The 21,225-nt window shown below is 38.6% G+C and overlaps 1 protein-coding gene across 2 annotated transcripts in view; it reads left to right on the top strand.

Moving 5' to 3' along the window:
- frmpd4 (FERM and PDZ domain containing 4) overlaps nucleotides 1-21,225 on the top strand; it is a 103,265-nt gene that overhangs the window by 40,501 nt on the left and 41,539 nt on the right. Inside the window, exon 2 of one of the 2 annotated variants that reach the window (XM_062069145.1) lies at nucleotides 10,136-10,252. In XM_062069145.1, coding sequence (XP_061925129.1) covers nucleotides 10,136-10,252 — 117 coding nt within the window. Of the gene's footprint in view, nucleotides 1-10,135; nucleotides 10,253-10,486; nucleotides 10,627-21,225 lie in introns of those variants that run through there. The other variant, XM_062069146.1, reaches the window with a different exon arrangement.

The raw sequence follows: 21,225 nt of genomic DNA, 5'->3' as shown, positions 1-21,225 counted from the left end.
ACTCCACACAGAAAGATCCCGAGTGCAGGATCGAACACAGGACCTTTGTATTGTGAGGCAGACGCACTAACCCCTCTGCCACCGAAAAACAACAACAAAGAAAACTAAAACATTTTGAAATGAAGTTGATGTAGACTCCAGAGATTTAAGCGTTAAATATAAAATGTATGTATGCCCGGACACACTATTATCATAATTTCATGACCGAAGCAAAACACTTTTTACACTTTTATACTGAAATAAATACACCTACAACTTATTAAATAAAAACAGAGAAAGTTTTTGGTGCTAAAAAAGAAGGTTTAAGGTCATCCAACACCTTCAATCACTGTCCCTGAAAACCTCAAATAAAGCCAGAAATCTTGGGGTTATTTTAGATTCTGATTCGACAGTCACATCAAATCAGTAACAAAATCTGCCTACTATCACCTCAAAAATGTAACAAGACTTAGAGGGCTCATGTCAGCTCAAGACTTAGAAAAACTTGTACATGCCTTTATTACCAGTAGGCTAGACTATTGTAATGGTCTCCTTGCAGGTCTCCCCAAAAAAACTGTCAGGCAGCTACAGCTTGTTCAGAACGCTGCTGCTAGAGTTCTAACAAAGACCAAAAAATGTGAGCACATTACACCAATTCTTAAATCCTTACATTGGCTCCCTGTACATCAGAGAATTGATTTCAAAATCCCCCTGCTCACATATAAATCACTACATGGTCTAGGGCCCAAGTATATCACTGATATGCTCCCACTACTTAAGCCCTCTAGATCACTAAGATCTTCTGAGACCAATCTGTTAGCGGTTCCCGGAGTACACTCAAATCAAGGGAGAGCATCATTCAGTCACTATGCAACAAATAGCTGGAATAAACTTCCTGAAGATGTCAGACTTTCCCCAACTCTGACTACTTTTAAAACTAGACGGAAAACTTTTATGTTCACCTTAGCTTTCAGCTAAATCTTTTAATCTTTTAACTTTTAACGTCCGCACTGTTTTTATTTTTATTGTCTGCATTTAAATTTTGCTTTTATTTTCTTTCATTTCACTTTGTTGTCTGTGAAGCACTTTGAGTCTGCCATGTGTATGAAAAGTGCTATACAAATAAAGTTGCCTTGCCTTGCCTTGCCTTTATTTGTCGCCATAGAGGCGAGGATTAGTGATTTAGAAGTAGCAAAAACACTACGGAGAGAAGTTACTTGCTAGCTAGCAGCTAGCTAGCAGCTAGCTAGCAGCTAGCTATCAGCTAGCTAGCAGCGCCTCAGCGTTTATAACTCTACATTTATCATTAATGTAGTAAAGTGACTTACTCTTTATTGTTCTCAACTGGAACGTCATTGAAGCCCAGCACACAGATACATTATGCACAGCCGCTCATACTTGCCAACCTTGAGACCTCCGATACCGGGAGGTGGGGGGTTGGGGGGGCGCGGTGGGGGTGGGGGGTGGTGGGGCGCGGTCGGGATGGGGCGTGGTTGGGGGCGTGGTTAAGGGCCTGGTTAATAGGGGAGTGTATTTACAGCTAGAATTCAACAACTCAAGTATTTCATATATATATATATATATATATATATATATATATATATATATATATATATATATATATATATATATATATATATATATGTATGTATATATATATATATGTATGAAATACTTGACTTTCAGTGAATTCTAGCTATATAAATAAAATAAATACTTGAATTTCAGTGTTCCGGGGGCTATCCAGTAGATGGCAGTATTGTCCTGTTTAACTTCTCCTCTGTTCATGACTCGGCCACCGTGTTCAATGGAGAAGTCTGTTTTACAAAATGTACAGGCAACATAATTACATACCCCTTCCCCTTCGAACTGTCCTGGCTGAACTGAAATTTTTGTTTCCATTCGTTTTGGAACTTGCAAGCGTATTTCTTCATCTTGCTCGTCGACGGCGTCGCCATGTCTGTAACTTCCTCGTTCTTCTGCTTCGTCTCCTAGTTGTGTGCGCAGTTGTGCACTCTACTCTCTAAAAGCCGTAGATGTTATGATGTTATGACATCATTGGGCAGGCAAGCTGTTTATATTGTGGGAAAGCGGACGTGAGAACAGGCTTTTCCCACTCAGGTCCGCATTGAGCTGGAGGGGGCGTGGCCTCCAGCTCCGGCTGAATACCAGGAGTTTGTCGGGAGAAAATTTCTGCCGGGAGGTTATCGGGAGAGGCGCTGAATACCGGGAGTCTCCCGCTAAAAAACGGGAGGGTTGGCAAGTATGCAGCCGCTAGCTCCACTGCTCTAAACAATGCACTGGCCCAGTTGCCTAGGACCCCGCCTGAACCCCTAGTCACGGTGCTGCCTGTTCAAAAATGGCACAATATAATAACATTACAACATTGAGGCTCACAGCCAAAATACTGTATGTCCGTTCCCACTCTTCGGTCTTCACACTGTTTTTGCTGGCAAGAAGTGCTGCGTGTGTTGATGACTAACATGCGGCCGCGGCTTGTATGCCAGCACTGTCACCACCGCGCACATCATGTCCATCAAAAAAAAATAAAAGTACCGGTATTTTTCAAAAGCAGCATGACACCATTGTTAATTCATTGGTACTGCTGTACCAATGAATGTACTATACCGTACAACCCTACATTGGCCTGATCACTGACCGTAAAGCACCTTTTTACTTTCATGGTAGAGGAGCATGTGCGCAATTAATCTGCATTTATATAAGATTATTGCAATGTTTTGTGACTAATTGCATGAGTTATTGGTTGTTAAAATGTGTTGGGGGAAGCCAGAAATTCATCTTATAAGGCCTTGAATATTGCATTATTTACACAGCCAACATATCCTTCATAAACTCTTATAGGGCTTGTTGTTTTGTGGGAGATAAACTCAAGAATATTCACTTGAGCTTTGCTTTTAAGCAGTGGTGTGCCGTCAAGGCCAGCAAGGCATTCTTTGCTGGCCTACATAACCAGAAATCATGATCATAAATTAAAGATAAAAGTAGTTTTTAATTTACTTTCCCTAAATATCTAAAAGTATTCATATTCTCTTCATGTCATATTATGCTCCTTCCAGTGATGTTGTTTGTATCCAATCAGAATTTGGCTAGCTTATTTTGCCATGCTGTACCAAATCTGCCCGGTACCTTCAGAATTATCATTGCAGGTGTCTGTGCACTGTAAGTGAACGGGCACATACAGTTGATAGACAGTTGCGATAGCCAATCAGATCACGAGTTGTTGTCAGTAAGGCCTTCTACCTGACCTAAGGTTAAACGTAACATTTACGCGTCCTGTGATTGGATACTCACCGGGACCGTTAGCGGATGAATTTGAGAACACATACAGTTGATAGACAGTTGTGATAGCCAATCAGATCACAAGTTGTTGACAACAGCCTATCTATCTATCTATCTTGGTAGCCTGATGTTAACGAGACTGTGATTGGATACTCACTTGTCATTCCAAAGTGAGTATCCATTCACAAGTTTCAATTTAGCAGGAAGCCGGAAGGGTTGACCCACAAAGAAGGAGAACAAAACGTTGATTGGGTGGCAGATATATATTTGCAAGGCCATTTTCAAGAAGGATATTTAAAGAGAAACTACATCTTGTGAGACTATGTCGCAGATGAAATGGGGAAATGCCCGCCATTTCCACTCGAATCAACCGACTACGAGGGGTACCACTGGCTTATACGGCGTCGAATGGGTGCTACAAATTGTGAGTTCAAATATTAATTTTTTTCACGTTTAATATTTTTTTGGCAATTTTTATTTTGACAGTACCACATAAGATATGTTTTCATTGCTGATGGGGGCTTATTGATTTTTAAATGCGCCTGAAAATAACCCGTTTTGTACACTGTTGATGTGTTTCAATACGAGTAGGGTGTAAATGTGTTCCTGTATAGTATTTCTCCAGCAATGATCATGTGGTGACATCAATTATGGTATTTTGAGAGGTAATCATTGAAGTCAGACATCACTGAAGGCCTAGGTGGGAAACACACGGCCCACCACTGCTTTCAGGTGTGTTAAATCGAGAACAGTTTTGTCCCAGGCATCTTTCGTAAGAAATATGCTGAATTTCTAGAAATAAAACCCAATTTCATGCCTGTCCCAACTGGCGCAGTTGTGAGGCATGTGCGTGTCGCTTATGTAATTAATTGGTGTTCTTGTACTCAACTGTGTCTGGTTGATTACACTCATATCTCTTATCATTTGGTCCTCAGCTCCACAGCTCATTTATTTCCATTATGATTCAGCTATGCCAATGTGATGTTTTTTTATTTTGCATTGCCCCCAACTATTTCCATTATGTTAACTGGCTAGAAGAAATAAAAATAGCACCAGCTCTCCCTTTCAGCTCATTTCAGCTCATATCGACTTCAGGCGGATAATCGTAATGATGGCCGTTAGGTCCTCCAGGTCTAAAACATCAAGAGTCCTCCCCCAATATATTTAAAAAAAACCTCATTGTTTCAATTGAACCATTTTATTATTATGAAAGATACAAAATGTCCATTACGTGAGATAAAATACATATACCTGATAGTAGAGCAGGGGTCGGCAACCCAACATGTTGAAAGAGCCATATTGGACTAAAAATACAAAAAACAAATCTGTCTGTAGACGCAAAAAGTTCAAAGCCTTGTATAAGTGTTATAATGAAGACAACACATTAAGTAAGTGTCTCAGAGGGTTAGATAACTCCTGGAAATTACTGGCGTAAAACTGCCAAAGGTATAGATGCGTGTGCCCAAGTTAGAGGAAAGGACAGGCTGTCTTCTTCTAATGGATTTATTACAATCTTTGCAAGCTGGGTAACATTTGCTGTGGTCTGGAACAACATGGTAACGTTTGCTGTGGTCTGGAACAACATGGCACAGAAATGCAGCCAATATTACACACAGCTAACGTGTCATGAAACATGCAAATATAAATTAAATACACAGAGTACATAAGTAAAGAAAATTAAATGATCTCAAATATACCTACAAAAGAGGCAATATGATGCAATATGTACACACAGCTAGCCTAAATAGCATGTTAGCATGGATTATTAGCACTCCACGCAAGTCAATAACATCAACAAAGCTCACCTTTGTGCATTCACGCACAGCATAAAACGTTTGGTGGACAAAATGAGACAAATAAGGAGTGGCATAAAACATGTCTTTCTGTGGCAGCGACAGAGAAAGTTGTACATGTAAACAAACTACGGTGAGTTCAAGGACCGCCAAAATTAGTAGGACAAAACGGCGCTGGCCAAATACTGTCACCAGTGAAGCATGAGAACAAACATATCAAACGGTGGGATTTCTAACAATTAGGCAGATTTCTGTTATGTTTGTCCTCCTACAGAAACATTATTAAAACAAAAAATATATTTTTCCCCCATCTTTTTCCATTTTTGAAAAAGCTCCAGGGAGCCACTAGGGCGATGCTAATGAGCCGCATGCGGCTCGAGAGCCGCGGGTTGCTGACCCCCGTAAAAGACCTACTAACCAGAGAGTTACAACCCAAAAGTGCTAAAATTACCATATTGATGGGATATAAGATGGTATTTTTTTTTACAGGAAAAGACTCTAAAAAACACTACTTTTCTCTAGAGATTTTCATCCAACCATTTTCTATCGTGTATGTCCTAATTTGGGTCAATCACGGGTAAACTGGAGCCTATCCTGGTTAACTTTGTGTCAGCCATTCACACCCACATTCATACTTAAGGACAATGTGGAGTTTCAAGCTCACCCAACATGCATTTTTTGGGATGTGGGAGGAAGCTATAGGACAGGGAAAACGTGAAAACTCCTGGCTGTGAGGCTACCACGCTAACCAGCGTGCACCAGACTGGAGGGTCTAGTGAGTTATTCTGTACATGCAAAACAGCAGGTGGCACCAAATAACAGACCAGATGAGAGAAAAGTGTCTCAAATGTTGTTAGCAAGTTAGCAAACAACAAAGGAGACATTGTTTGAAAAATGTTAAGATATGTTGTAATATTTTTTTTTTCCACAGTAGTTATGTGGAATCTGAAAAGTTTTTTGTTTTTTTTATTTTTTTATTTGTAATCTAACAGTGTAAAACTAATGCATGGAAATAGGTGTTGCTGCCTTCATTAACAAACCTCATGGCATAATAAATACAAATAAGCACATTTTCTTGAAATGTAATTTATGGAAAATATGTTTAGGTTTTTGTAGTAAAAAATATATGTATAAATGCCTAATGTCCTATAAAGCAGGTGTTCTTAACCCTTTTGACCTCAGGGCCCAACTTTTCCCACTACAGAGATGCCTGGGGCCCACTCAAAAAATTAACACAGAATTAATCATCTTACTCTTGATTTTTACTACTTGCAGTTTACAACCTTTTCAAATTATTTGAAATCATGTGTTTAAATCACAACTATTATTTATTTAACACATAAACCTTAGGCTTCGGTCAGGCTGATTAAGAAAAACAAGTACTAACCAAGTACACTGCATTAGAAGGGACTCATAAATAACTGAAGAAAAATACATTTTCAAACCAATATGTTGCGCTTACATAGAGGAAATCATTTAATAATGAATATGTTTCTTACCTAACCTGTCATTAAAATTAAAGTGCAAATGAAAATACAGCTTCAACACTTTAGTCATAATTTTTGTGCTTAAGAAACTTCTCAATTACTTTAGCCTCAGACTTCTTTGTTTCCTTGTTTGTTTGATATTGTCATTGCTGCCACAAATGGTGTAAAAGTATATTACAACTGAGTACCGCTGTTGACCATACGAACACTGCTTTAAAGGATAACAATCCAACTAGAATAATACTTAATATTTGGGGTGTTTAGATCCGATATTGACATCGGATATCCTTCCGATATCAGCAAAAAAACAAGCCGGCTTACATCTAAACTTTTCGATACGAGGCTCAAATACAAGTAGCAATACTCGATGTGTCCTCCAATAAGTACACAAGGTTGAATTTTTTTTCTTGTATTTTTGTGAAGGTAACCTTAAAAATAAGGTAAAAATGTCCAGCTATTGGCTCTTAGGAACTAGCAGCTACACAACAGCTAAGCACAAAATAGCGCACACATTAGACATATGTGACATATGACACACGCACTAGGTGTGGGGAAATTTGTCCTCTGCATTTGACCCATCGGAGATGAGGGGAGCAGTGGGCAGCAGCGGTGCCGCGCCCGGGAATCATTTTGGTGATTTAACCCCCAATTCCAACCCTTAATGCTGAGTGCCAAGCAGGGAGGTAATGGGTCCCGTTTTTATAATCTTTGGTATGACTCGGCTGGGGTTTGAACTCACAACCTACCGATCTCAGGGCGGACACTCTAACCACTAGGCCACTGAGTAGGTGTGTCCGCAATTGAACAATATTGCAGTCTAAACCACCATATGTGTCAATATAAACAAATACCAAATAATTATAGTTACATATTACTTACAAAGTCCCTGAGGCAGAAGCGTATTATAAAGTATCCAGTAACAAACGTGTCTGTATCATTCAACCTACTGTGTCATTCCTTTGCCTAATGAATTATTGGTGCCACTAGGTGTCACCAAAATACTATTACCACTCCACCTTAACTGAAGATAGTTATTGTTCTCTGTTTATATAATTTCACTTGATCAAGCCTTTTCTAACATTCCACACTACAAAATATGCATAGTTAATTCTTGTATTGTATCATATTAATATGAGTATCAGCCAACACTCAAGGCTCCAACATCGCATTAAATTTATTGTCTGATTGCCAAGAATACTGATGTCACCAGACATCACACATGCTTAGACTTAGAAAACGGTATTGATCCACCAGGGAAATTGTTCAAAATGCTGGCATGGTGTATAGAAAATGTTTCTGCAAACATATTGTCGACATGCTTGTGGACAAAAAAACGGTACGGGCCATCTACTAACCCTCCCTCAGTGTCAGGAAAGACGAGCGGCAAGTTTCTGCCTTGGAAAATGTGCAATATCAGCCATTTTTACTTGAGAAAATGTCAAAAAGGATTGGAAAATACACTTGTAATACAATTTAATTGCTAAATATCGTTATTTTATGTTACCATGATAGCCTCACATTCTTTATGTCAGCCCTGTAACTGACAGGTCCAGAGCATCACCAGGCTTCATCCCATCTGACTCAGATGGGATGAGATCTGGATGGATAGAAATATCATGTGAGAAAGTCAAAGTCTGAAGGGAAAAAACGTCATTAAAACCATTACTAGTTATGCCTCAGGACTTCCCTTAAAATCTAGCAATCAATCAATCAAAGTTTATTTATATAGCCTTTAATCACAAGTGTCTCAAAGGGCTGCACAAGCCACAACGACATCCTCGGCTCAGATCCCACATCAGGGCAAGAAAAAACTCAACCCAATGGGATACAATGAGAAACCTTGGAGGGGACCGCAGATGTGGGGGACCCCCCCCACCTGGCAATGGACGTCGAGTGGATTTAGTTAATAGTGTGAGAGTTCAGTCCATATTGGGGCCAGTAGGGGATCATCTTGAGTGGAGACAAGTCAGCAGTGCAGAGACGTCCCCAACTGATGCACAGATGAGTGGTCCACCCCGGGTCCCAACTTTGAACAGCATCTGTGGTCACCTAATAACCTCTCCATGCAGAGCAGAAAAGAGACGACAGATCAACTGGTCTAAAAGGGGGATCTATTTAAAGGCTAGCGCATACAATTTTTTTTTAAGATGGGACTTAAAGGCTTCTGCTGAGGTAGCATCACTAACTGTTAATGGTAGGGCATTCCAGAGTACTGGAGCCCGAATAGAAAACGCTCTATAGCCCGCAGACTGTTTTTGGGCTCTGGGAATCAATAATAAGCCGGAGTTCTTAGAACGCAGATTTCTTGCCGGGACATATGGTACAATACAATCAGCAAGATAGGATGGAGCTAGACCCTTTAGTATACCGTAGGCGTTAGGGCTGTGAATCTTTGGGTGTCCCACGATTCGATTCAATATCGATTCTTGGGGTCACGCTTCGATTCAAAATCGATTTTTTTTTTTCAATTCAACACGATTCTCGATTCAAAAACGATTTTTTTCCCGATTCAAACCGATTCTCTATTCATTCAATACATAGGATTTCAGCAGGATCTACCCCAGTCTGCTGACATGCAAGCAGAATAGTAGATTTTTGTAAAAAGCTTTTATAATTGTAAAGTACAATGTTTTATCAACTGATTGCAATAATATAAATTTGTTTTAACTATTAAATTAACCAAAATATGACTTATTTCATCTTTGTGAAAATATTGGACACAGTGTGTTGTCAAGCTTATGAGATGCGATGCAAGTGTAAGCCACTGTGACACTATTGTTCTTTTTATTATTTTTTATAAATGTCTAATGATAATGTCAATGAGGGATTTTTAATCACTGCTATGTTGAAATTGTAACTAATATTGATACTGTTGTTGATAATAATCATTTTTGTTTTACTACTTTTGGTTTGTTCTGTGTCGTGTTTGTGTCTCCTCTCAATTGCTTTGTTTATTGCAGTTCTGAGTGTTGCTGGGTCGGGTTTCGTTTTGGAATTAGATTGCATTGTTATGGTATTGCTGTGTATTGTTTTGTTGGATTGATTAATAAAAAAATAAATTAAAAAAATAGATTTTTTAAAAATGAGAATCGATTCTGAATCGCACAACGTGAGAATCGCGATTTGAATTCGAATCGATTTTTTCCCACACCCCTAATAGGCGTAATATTATATAATGTTATATAATATAGCGTAATACCTGCTCAGTGGCCTTGTGGTTAGAGTGTCCGCCCTGAGACTGGAAGGTCGTGAGTTCAAACCCCGACCGAGTCATACCAAAGACTATAAAATGCGACCCATTACCTCCCTGCTTGGCACTCAGCATCAAGGGTTGGAATTGGGGGTTAAATCACCAAAATGATTCCCGAGCGCGGCCACCGCTGCTGCTCACTTCTCCCCTCACCTCCCAGGAGGTGAACATGGGGAGGGGTCAAATGCAGAGGATAATTTGCACCACGCCTAGTGTGTGTGTGACTATCGTTTAATATGATCAAACTTTCTTGTGACGCCCCCGGCTACTGCTCTTGTGTTGCCCGATCCCTACTTGATCCCTCTCCACCTTTTCATCCTCTGCAGCCACAGGACCAAATCCTCCGGCTGGCCGCCCCCTTCAGGGACGTGGTCCGCCTCGCAGGGAGCCCCCAATGGATGGGACACGGGCGCCAATAGAGAGGGGCGTGACTGCTACTTCAAGTGAGTGTTTAAAAGGAGCTCCGAGCCCCAGTTGTTTGGAATAAACCACTTGGCGGAGCTATGATTATTCCAGCCGAGTCACCGCCTCCACGTCGTCTCCATCTGTGCGTTCGGAATACTGATTCGCCTTTGCCTACCCTGTTGTGCACGTTCTCTCTCTCTCTCTCTCTCTCTCTCTCTCTCTTTCGCTCTCTCGTTGCCGCTTTCTCTTTTCTCTGTGCCGTGCACTCCACACTCTCGCACAAACCCACCACACTCCTCACGCAGTCCCTCGAATGCAGAAGAGGACTTTTTCCTTACCACAGTCGGGAATTAGCTTTTTGCTCATTTTTCTAAGGACGCCGGCTTAACCCTTGACCCTTTGCAACCGTCAGGTAAAGAGATGCTACGCCTGTGTGTACAGTATGTCCTCTACTGTCATGCAAGTGATGATCTCTACTCTACGGAGCACATTGAAGCTTTCTGATTTACCGCTGCACGTGCACAGTCTGGGCTATTATCGCGATGCACCAAACTGGAGGTGGTGGCTCGTGTAGACCGGCAAGTGCGTGATGTTGTGAGGTGTTACGTAAGAAGCAGCGTGAAAGTCGGGAGAGTGCATCTGCGTCGGTCTGTCAAAAACCTGTTGGAGAGTCATGAATAATCAAATGTCCGTTTGCGTGTCCGTCACTAGAGGCCGATACGACGTGGTGACATTCCTTAAAGGAAGGCGCGCCTGCGTGACAGCGCGGGCACATAAATAAACCACAGGGGGCCTTTCAATATTAACAGTGTGACACACAGCATTGACGAGACGGGATGCGGTCTGGGGAGCGATTCTGGGCGAGTGTTGAACGTCGTCAGGAAAATGGTTTGACAAAGACTCGCTTGTCAGATGGCCTTGATTAAGTACTGTCGAGTACAATGAATGCAAGGATGTCTCGGCTCAATAAGTAATTGAATAAAGATTCAATTCAGTCGGTCTGCACAGCGATATTAGTGAAGTGGCTATACAGTGACACTTAGTAATAAAAAAAAGTATATCCTTATTAATACTGTTTATTACAGGGAAGGTGCGACATTTCTACAAGAATACAGCAGAAGGAGTAGTAGTCGTTAGGAACAGTCGTGATAATTGATTAACAAATGACTCGATCCGTAAGAATGTGTTCAATTTAGGGTTGAACAGTATACCGGTACTGGTATAGTATCGCGGTTAATGTTGTCCCGGTACCAATATTTCTATACTTTTCGGTACTTTTCGATACTTTTCTAAATAAAAGGGACCACAAAAAATTGCATTATTGAATTTATTTTAACAAAAAATCTTAGGGTACTTTAAACATCCATCCATCCATCCATTTTCTACCGCTTGTCCCTTGAACATATGTTTATTATTGCAAGTTTGTCCTTAAATAAAAAAGTGAACTTACTAGACAACTTGTCTTTTATTAGTAAGTAAACAAACAAAGGCTCCTAATTAGTCTGCTGACATATGCAGTAACATATTGTGTCATTTATCATTCTATTATTTTGTCAAAATTATTAAGGACAAGTGGTAGAAAATGAATTATTAATCTACTTGTTCATTAACTGTTAATATCTGCTTAATTTCTCTTTTAACATGTTCTATATACACTTCTGTTAAAATGTAATAATCACTTATTCTTCTGTTGTTTGGATGCTTTACATTAGGTTTGGATGATACCACACATTTGGCTATCAATCCAATACCAAGTCGTTACATGATCATACATTGGTCATATTCAAAGTCCTCCTGTGTCCAGGGTTGTATTTCCTGAGTTTATAAACATAATATATATTTACAAAAAAACGAAAGGAGATGTTGTGATGCCAAAAAATCTCATCGTAATCATAGTAGTATCGACTAGATACACTCCTGCACTTGGTATCATTACAGTGGATGTTAGGCGTAGATCCACCAATGGCGTATATATTTAAATATGTGCTTGAAGCTCATTGAGAGCATGCCTAGAGTGTGCAAAACAGTAATCCGAGCCCAAATGGTGGCTATTTTGAAGAAACTAGAATATAAAACATGTTTTCAGTTTTTTCACCTTTTTTTGTTAAGTACATAACTCCACATGTGTTCATTCATAGTTTTGATGCCTTCAGTGACAATCTACAATGTAAATAGTCATGAAATTAAAGACCGATTGAATGAGAAGGCGTGTCCAAACGTTTGGCCTGTACTGTATATATATATATATATATATATATATATATATATATATATATATATATATATATATATATATATATATATATATATATATATATATATATATATATATTCAAAAGTTTGGGGTCACATTGAAATGTCCTTATTTTTTAAGGAAAAGCACTGTACTTTTCAATGAAGATAACTTTAAACTAGTCTTAACTTTAAAGAAATACACTCTATACATTGCTAATGTGGTAAATGACTATTCTAGCTGCAAATGTCTGGTTTTTGGTGCAATATCTACATAGGTGTATAGAGGCCCATTTCCAGCAACTATCACTCCAGTGTTCTAATGGTACAATGTGTTTGCTCATTGGCTCAGAAGGCTAATTGATGATTAGAACACCCTTGTGCAATCATGTTCACACATCTGAAAACAGTTTAGCTCGTTACAGAAGCTACAAAACTGACCTTCCTTTGAGCAGATTGAGTTTCTGGAGCATCACATTTGTGCGGTCAATTAAACGCTCAAAATGGCCAGAAAAAGAGAACTTTCATCTGAAACTCAACAGTCTATTCTTGTTCTTAGAAATTAAGGCTATTCCACAAAATTGTTTGGGTGACCCCAAACTTTTGAACGGTAGTGTATATATATATATGTACTGTACTGTATGTATGTATATATATATATATATATATATATATATATATATATATATATATATATATATATATATATATATATATATATATATATATATATATATATATATACACACACACACACACACACATATATATATATAACATTTATTTATATATATATATATATATATATATATATATATATATATATATATATATATATACACACACACACACACACACACACACACACACACACACATATATATATAATGTATATACTGTATATACACACACACACACACACACACACACACACATATATATATATAAAATGTATATATATATATATATATATATATATATATATATATATATATATATATATATATATATATATATATATATATATATATATATATTAATGAATTATTCAAATTATTCAATGTTACAAGTGGCCCTCTGAGGGCAGCCATAATTGCGATGTGGCCCCTTTAGAGAAAACGAGTTTGACACCCCAACACAAAGATGTCAAAAAGGAGACTGATTCTTTTGCTTTTAATAAGGCAAATGGAGCCTCAAACTTGTAAGGAAATGCAAATAGACATGACTTAATATTTGTTTACGTGGCAAAAACATTTACAAGCAGTTGTGAGATAAGACTGAAGACAGCTCACTCCTTTTCAAATTGGTAATTGTTCTTAGCCATTTAGCATTTTGTTCATCATTTTGGCATTTTGCTTTTTAGCTACCATCTATTTAAGCTTGAGATGCTCTCATGATGTATAATGCTGTTGTTAGCATACTAGCTGTTAGCATTGTAGCTATCAGCATTATTAGCTATATCTGCCTTTAAAATGCCGAAAGTTGGTCATAAACCCAGGTTTCACAACACAGGGGGTAGCGGGGGGTGTATATTGTAGCGTCCCAGAAGAGTTAGTGCTGCAAAGGGTTCTGGGTATTTGTTCTGTTGTGTTTATGTTGTGTTTCGGTGCGGATGTTCTCCCGAAATGTGTTTGTCATTCTTGTTCGGTGTGGGTTCACAGTGTGGCGCATATTTGTAACAGTGTTAAAGTAGTTTATACGGACACCCTCAGTGTGACCGTATGTCTGTTGACCAAGTATGATTTGCGTTCACTTGTGTGTGAAAAGCCGTAGATATTATGTGATTGGGCCGGCACACAAAGGCAGTGCCTTTAAGGTTTATTGACGCTCTGTACTGCTCCCTACGTCCGTGTACCACTACGTGCAGCGGCGTTTTAAAAAGTCATACATTTTACTTTTTGAAACCGATACCGATAATTTTTAAACCGATACCGATAATTTCCGATATTACATTTTAAAGCATTTATCGGCCGATAATATCGGCAGTCCGATATTATCGGACATCCCTAGTTACAACTATACGCTACCTTTGACTAAAAAAAGACGACATGTGCATGTACGAGCCAGTCTGCCCTACAACAAGAGGATAGAGAAAAATAATATGCTTATTGACTACAATGTGGACTACAATAGTGGACTCGCGCAAAGCACTTTGGGTAAATTCCTACCATATATGGACAATCTGCTGACGTCACATTTGGGGAACAATTCCATACAAAAGTTTGTTACAGTCACTAATCATTTTACAAAAAAGAGCAGTAAGGATCATTCACAAGGTCGGCTATCTGGAACACACCAATCCACTATTTCTACAGTCTAAATTATTAAAATTCACCGACATTGTCTCATATCAAACAGCAATAACTATGTACAGGGCTAGGAACCATTTGTTACCACTGAACATTCAAAACATGTTTAGTGAACGTGAGGGGGGGCATAGTTTGAGGAGAGAACTAAATTTTAAAATTCAGATGAGAAATTCCACCATGAAAAGTTCTCGCATTTCCATCACAGGTGTCAAGTTGTGGAACAATCTGAGCGAAGTACATAAGCAAAGTCCAAGCATCAATGTTTTTAAAAGAATGTACAAAAATATATTGTTCACAGGATATAGTGAACTGCACCAAGAGTCAGTAGGTTTGTATGTGTATGTATATGTATACTATGTATACACGCTGTTGTGTCACATTCATAGTTACTTGTTAAATGTATGTTGTAGATATATATATATATATATATATATATATATATATATATATATATATATATATATATATATATATGTACATACTTATATATGTATATGTATTTATATAACATAACATTTTTATATACTTATACTTATATACTGTTATTATTACTATTATTATTATTATTATTGTTTTTGTTATTCATTCATGAATGGCTTTTTTGTTGTTTTTTGCAAAAATTTTTGTTTTTGTTTTGTCTACATATTCGAAATAAACATGAAAGAAAGAAAGAAAGAAAGAATGAGAAAGTTGAGGAATGCTCATCAAACACCTATTTGGAACATCCCACAGGTGAACAGGCTAATTGGGAACAGGTGGGTGCCATGATTGGGTATAAAAGCAGCTTCCATAAAATGCTCAGTCATTCACAAACAAGGATGGGGCGAGGGTCATCACTTTGTGAACAAATGCGTGAGCAAATTGTCCAACAGTTTAAGAACATTTCTCAACCAGCTTTTGCAAGGAATTTAGGGATTTCACCATCTACGGTCCGTAATATCATCAAAAGGTTCAGAGAATCTGGAGAAATTACTGCACGTAAGCGGTTAAGCCTGTGACCTTCGATCCCTCAGGTGGTACTGCATTAAAAACCGACATCAGTGTGTATAGGATATCACCACATGGGCTCAGGAACCCTTCAGAAAACCACTGTCAGTAACTACAGTTTGTCGCTAAATCTGTAAGTGCAAGTTTAAAACTCTACTATGCAAAGCGAAAGCCATTTATCAACAACACCCACAAAAGCCGCCGGCTTCGCTGGGCCCGAGCTCATCTAAGATGGACTGATGCAAAGTGGAAAAGTGTTCTGTGGTCTGACGAGTCCACAATTCCAAATTGTTTTTGGAAACTGTGGACGTCGGAAAAGAACAATCCGGATTGTTATAGTTCAAAAGCCAGCATCTGTGATGGTATGGGGGTGTATTAGTGCCCAAGGCATAGGAAAATTACACATCTGTGAAGGGGCCAATAATGTTGAAAGGTACATACAGGTTTTGGAGCAACATATGTTGCCATCCAAGCAACGGTATCATGGACGCACCTGTTTATTTCAGCAAGACAATGCCAATCCACGTGTTACAACAGCGTGGCTTCATAGTAAAAGAGTGCGGGTACTAGACTGGCCTGCCTGTAGTCCAGACCTCTCTCCCATTGAAACTGTGTGGCGCAATATGAAGCCTAAAATACCACAACGGAGATCCCGGACTGTTGAACAACTTAAGCTGTACATCAAGAAAGAATGGGAAAGAATTCCACCTGAAAAGCTTCAAAAATTGGTCTCCTCAGTTCCCAAATGTTTACTGAGTGTTGTTAAAAGGAAAGGCCATGTAACACAGTGGTAAAAATGCCCTTGTGCCAACGTTTTTTGCAATGTGTTGCTGCCATTAAATTCTAAGTTAATGATTATTTGCAAAAAAAACCAAGTTTCTCAGTTCGAACATTAAATATCTTGTCTTTGCAGTGTATTCAATTGAATATAAGTTGAAAAGGATTTGCAAATCATTGTATTCTGTTTTTATTTATGATTTACACAACGTGCCAACTTCACTGGTTTTGGGTTTTGTAGATGCTTAAGAAAACTGCTTTTACCAGCATTTATGTCACCGTATGTCGCACATCGGTGTTATTTCGTGCATGCAGAGATTAGATGAAAATAATACTTTATCGGAGATTCTCCCCCTCTGGCTGAGAGCTTTACTTAATGTCTAAATACGTACGTCCACCTCACTCTGACGTCACGACGAAGCCAGATGTTTTATTTATTTATTTATTTTTTGTTTTTTTTTCATAAAGAAATACAATCATGTGTGCTTACAGACTGTATCCCTGCAGACTGTATTGATCTATATTGATATATAATATATATATTGTGTTTTTTATGTTGATTTAATAAAAAAATTTAAAAAAATAAAAATTTAAATCATTATTTTTTTATTTATTTCTTGTGTGGCCCGGTACCCCGGTGGTTGGGGACCACTGATGTACAAGACATATAAGAACTGAAATTACATTTTCGGCACAGTCCCACTAAGAGCAGACATCCGTTACAGGGAGACAAGAACAGGACCGCCAACGGATCAGCCACATACGGTGCTCCTTAAAAAAGGTGGGAAAAAGGTGATATTGGGAAAGGGGGGAAGAGTAAAAAATATCAGTCAAAAGCTGGACCCTCGGGAGGGGGTCCAGACTGAGTCGAAGGGAAAAAAACTAATTTGCCATAGCACACATAAACAAGGTACATATAATCACAACAACTCGCAAGAGGGGGGGGGGGGTTGGGACCCTGGAGGCCGGCCTGCTGCTATAAAGTGCTACTCAGCCGTCCATCACCGAAGGCGTTGGGTGGGGGTGGGGTGTGTGTTTGTGTATATGCCCATTGTCTTTGGGTGTAGTGGTGTTGTGTCCATAGGCCCGGGGCCGTTCTGCATGCAATGCAAGCAAAGTTCGACTTCCAGGTGTCGTTGAGGAGGGAGGGAGGTCAAAAGCGTCCATCTTTGAGAGTCCTCTGGGATGTTTACAGAACAGCCTGCTCCTGTTGTTGCAGCTTCAAGGCCATTCGAGGGAGTCAAATCGTAGATTAGGATTTTTGTTTTTCCGCGAGCAGACATTACAATGGCTTGTCTGTTCTATTCGTCCATGTTGGCTCTTATATTCAATTTTTCCCTTTCAACAAGCTTCTCCATGATGTGATCCATCTTGCGATTTAGTTCAGAAATCGCCCCAGACTGTGATCCCACAGCCCGACCCAATCCTTCCATTGCGGCAAACAGCTTTTGGGCTCCTTGAGTGGCTGCCATCGTCTTACGAATTTACAGGTGCCCCGCGATCATGGTTCCAAATAGGTAGATGTCTTCCACGTCCTCGATGGAAAGGACTGAGAGGCACATGATTCTCCATTTGTCCCAGGAATCACTCACGTACCCCGCAGCAATGGTTCCATCAAGACAGCCAGGCTCCTCCGAACCTCTTTTCCTTGTCGAAAAGATTTTGTCAATTGAGTCGAGAGTCCAGCTGATCAATTCCATGTCTGATGTTTAGATTTGGAGGACAGCGCAAAGAAAGAGGCTTTAAAAAAAGTGTCGACAAGACGAGACAAAGAGAGCAAGCAAGGAGAAGACGGGAGGAGAAAAAATGCGACCGCCCTCAACAATCTGTCCTCATGGCCACATCTTTTCATCCTAGTGTGAATCGTAGACACACGTGTCCTGTCTCAGAAAATGTCACTTTTATGGATGTCACGTGTGCCATTTTGCTTCTGTTGGCGTTCAAAGCCAAAAAAGTCAGCTAAATCTATCATTGACTCCAATGTTAACTGTCGGCTCTAAAAACCCCTAAAACACTACAATTCAAATTTTGTAACTTGAGGCGCTCACGGTGTGTTCGAAAAGTCCATATCTTGAAGCCTTTGGCCACAATCAGACTTCGTTCGGCATGACGTTTTTCAACAAATCATACAGAAAACGCTGTGCCATTGTGTAATGGCCGCTGCATTTAATTACATGAAGTTCTTTGAAGTCACGTGACAGCCCGTCCACTCAGGTGTCTGAGTCTTGTATCTCTACAGTGGCGTAACTAAAAGTTCAATGGGCAGACAACATAGACAGACAACAGGGCCACCTCCAGTAGAAAAATCATAGTTTTTTCAATATGCAGTGGTGTTAGCATACTTAGCATGCTAATGTTGTATGCGAACTGTTAAGCTAATTTTGTATGTTTAAACTTAATCAATCATGGACTTTTCTACTCGCTGCTTTTGACCAAGTGTACTCAGAGTTAACGTGCGTTAGCATGTTAACTGTTAACATAGTTCTGAGAACGCTAGCATGCTAACGTTATTTTGGTAGCTTTTGTGCTACTTTCTATGTTTACACCAACAAATATTGCATTTTGGTATTTCTTCTCACGCAGCAAGCTAACTTTTTCAGCTAATTTTACACTTTGTTCTCATTGTCATATAACTTGGTATATGACACATGCTAGCTGTTAGCATTTTAATGTTAGCATGCCAACATGCTAACGGTATCATGCTAACTTTTTCGGCAAATTTTACACATGGTAAAATTTCATTTAACATGGTATGTGACACATGCTAACTTTTTTTTAGCTGATTTTACACTTTTTTCTCTAATTCCACACCTTAGAGTCATATAACTGGGTATGTGACACATGTTAACTGTTAAAATGTTAGCCATGCTAACTAACTTTTTTAGCTAATTGTACACTTTCTTTCTCTAATTCCACTGCCATATACCTTAGAGCAGTGGTCCCCAACCACCGGGCCGCAAGAAATTTAATTTAAAAAAAATAAAATAAAAAAAAATAAAAATTAAATCAACATAAAAAACACAATATATACATTATATATCAATATAGATCAATACAGTCTGCAGGGATACAGTCCGTAAGCACACATGATTGTATTTCTTTATGAAAAAAAAAATTAAAAAATTTAAAAAAAAAAAAGGTTGGGGACCACTGTAGGGATGGGCGATACGACACTTTTAGGATTCGATACGATACCGATACTCTTTCTTGCATTTTCATCGATACCGATACCGATACCGATACCGATACCAATAATTTCTTATTGGCAATTTTTTGTCAGTCAAAAATATTATTACTATTGTTATTATTTAAGACAAATCACAAGACAAATACAGACCATTTATACCACATTTACTATGGTCAATATATAATAAAAGTAAAATTAAAATAAATAACATAAATATGAAAAATAAATTAAATATTGTATATAATAATAACTATATATTATATATAATAATAATTAAATATTAGGGCTTTCCAATTAAGAGTCAAATCCAAATTGCAAGAAGCTGCAGTTATTTTTTAAAGTTTGTGATATAATTAGCAATTAATGAAATATGAAATAGGCTAATGTTTTCGAAATGTAAGAAATCATGTAACAGATTAAAACCAAAATCACATTCAATCATATATTCAAGATTTTCTTGGAAAAAAATAAAACTGTAATGCAAAGATGAAGAATCTCCAAATTGTATCTCTTTCTTATCTTGTTTTAAATACTCAAGCAATTTTCAACTAACAGTAAATTCCCCTGTGTGGAAATTATTTGAATTTAGGATAATCATTTAAACAAAAATATTCAGTAAACATTACTAAAAAAAAAAAAACAATGCCTGTTTTAAGTCAACAATTGGACAACACTGGATATGCCTGGCTGCATCGCTGTCGGCTGGCTGTGTGTGTGTGTTGCACGTTGACGACGCTCATTCGCTGTCTCCTGTCACGTGACTGGGCCAGCTCTATACTCTGCCAGGTACAGGGGTGTCCCAGCACATAGTAAGTTAAGTAAGTAATCCAAAACATCTGAAAGTGATGCTTGCACCCCCCACACGCCGTTTTTTGGTTTATATCGATACTTTTTTCAGAAAAGTGATGCCAAATGAGTAGCGTGTGAGTATCGATATATCGATACCACAGGATCGATACGCACATCCCTAGACCACTGCCTTAGAGTCATATATCTTGGTATGTGACACATGCTAATTGTTAACATGCTAACGCTAGCATGCTAACATTCCACCAGATGCATGGGCCGTTGTCGATACATAGTATAGTGAAAGGCTGCAGAACCGAACAAGTCAATATGGAAGACACTAAACAATACGTTTGTTCTTGCGATGACAATTTTGAGTCCAAAATGATGGAACAGATGATCACTCTGCACGAAGGAGTTTTCTTTCAACTGAAACACTTCCCTTTTAGACTTAGACTTAGACTTACTTTTTATTGTCATTCAAATTTGAACTTTACAGTATAGATAAGAACAACATTTCATTGCATTAGCTGATGGTAGTGCAGGATAAAAAACAAATAGGTGCATATATAAATCAGTGGCGTGCGGTGAGGTTAATGTCTGGTGAGGCACTGCATCATCACAGTCAGATTTACAAACATATGAACCCTAAATAATATCTTATTCACCATGTGATTGGCAGCAGTTAACGGGTTATGTTTAAAAGCTCATACCAGCATTCTTTACACAACTG

Source organism: Entelurus aequoreus, linkage group LG14, assembly GCF_033978785.1.
Source record: "Entelurus aequoreus isolate RoL-2023_Sb linkage group LG14, RoL_Eaeq_v1.1, whole genome shotgun sequence".
NCBI classification, from domain to species: Eukaryota; Metazoa; Chordata; class Actinopteri; order Syngnathiformes; family Syngnathidae; genus Entelurus; species Entelurus aequoreus.
This window is presented reverse-complemented; position numbering and strand designations above follow the sequence as displayed.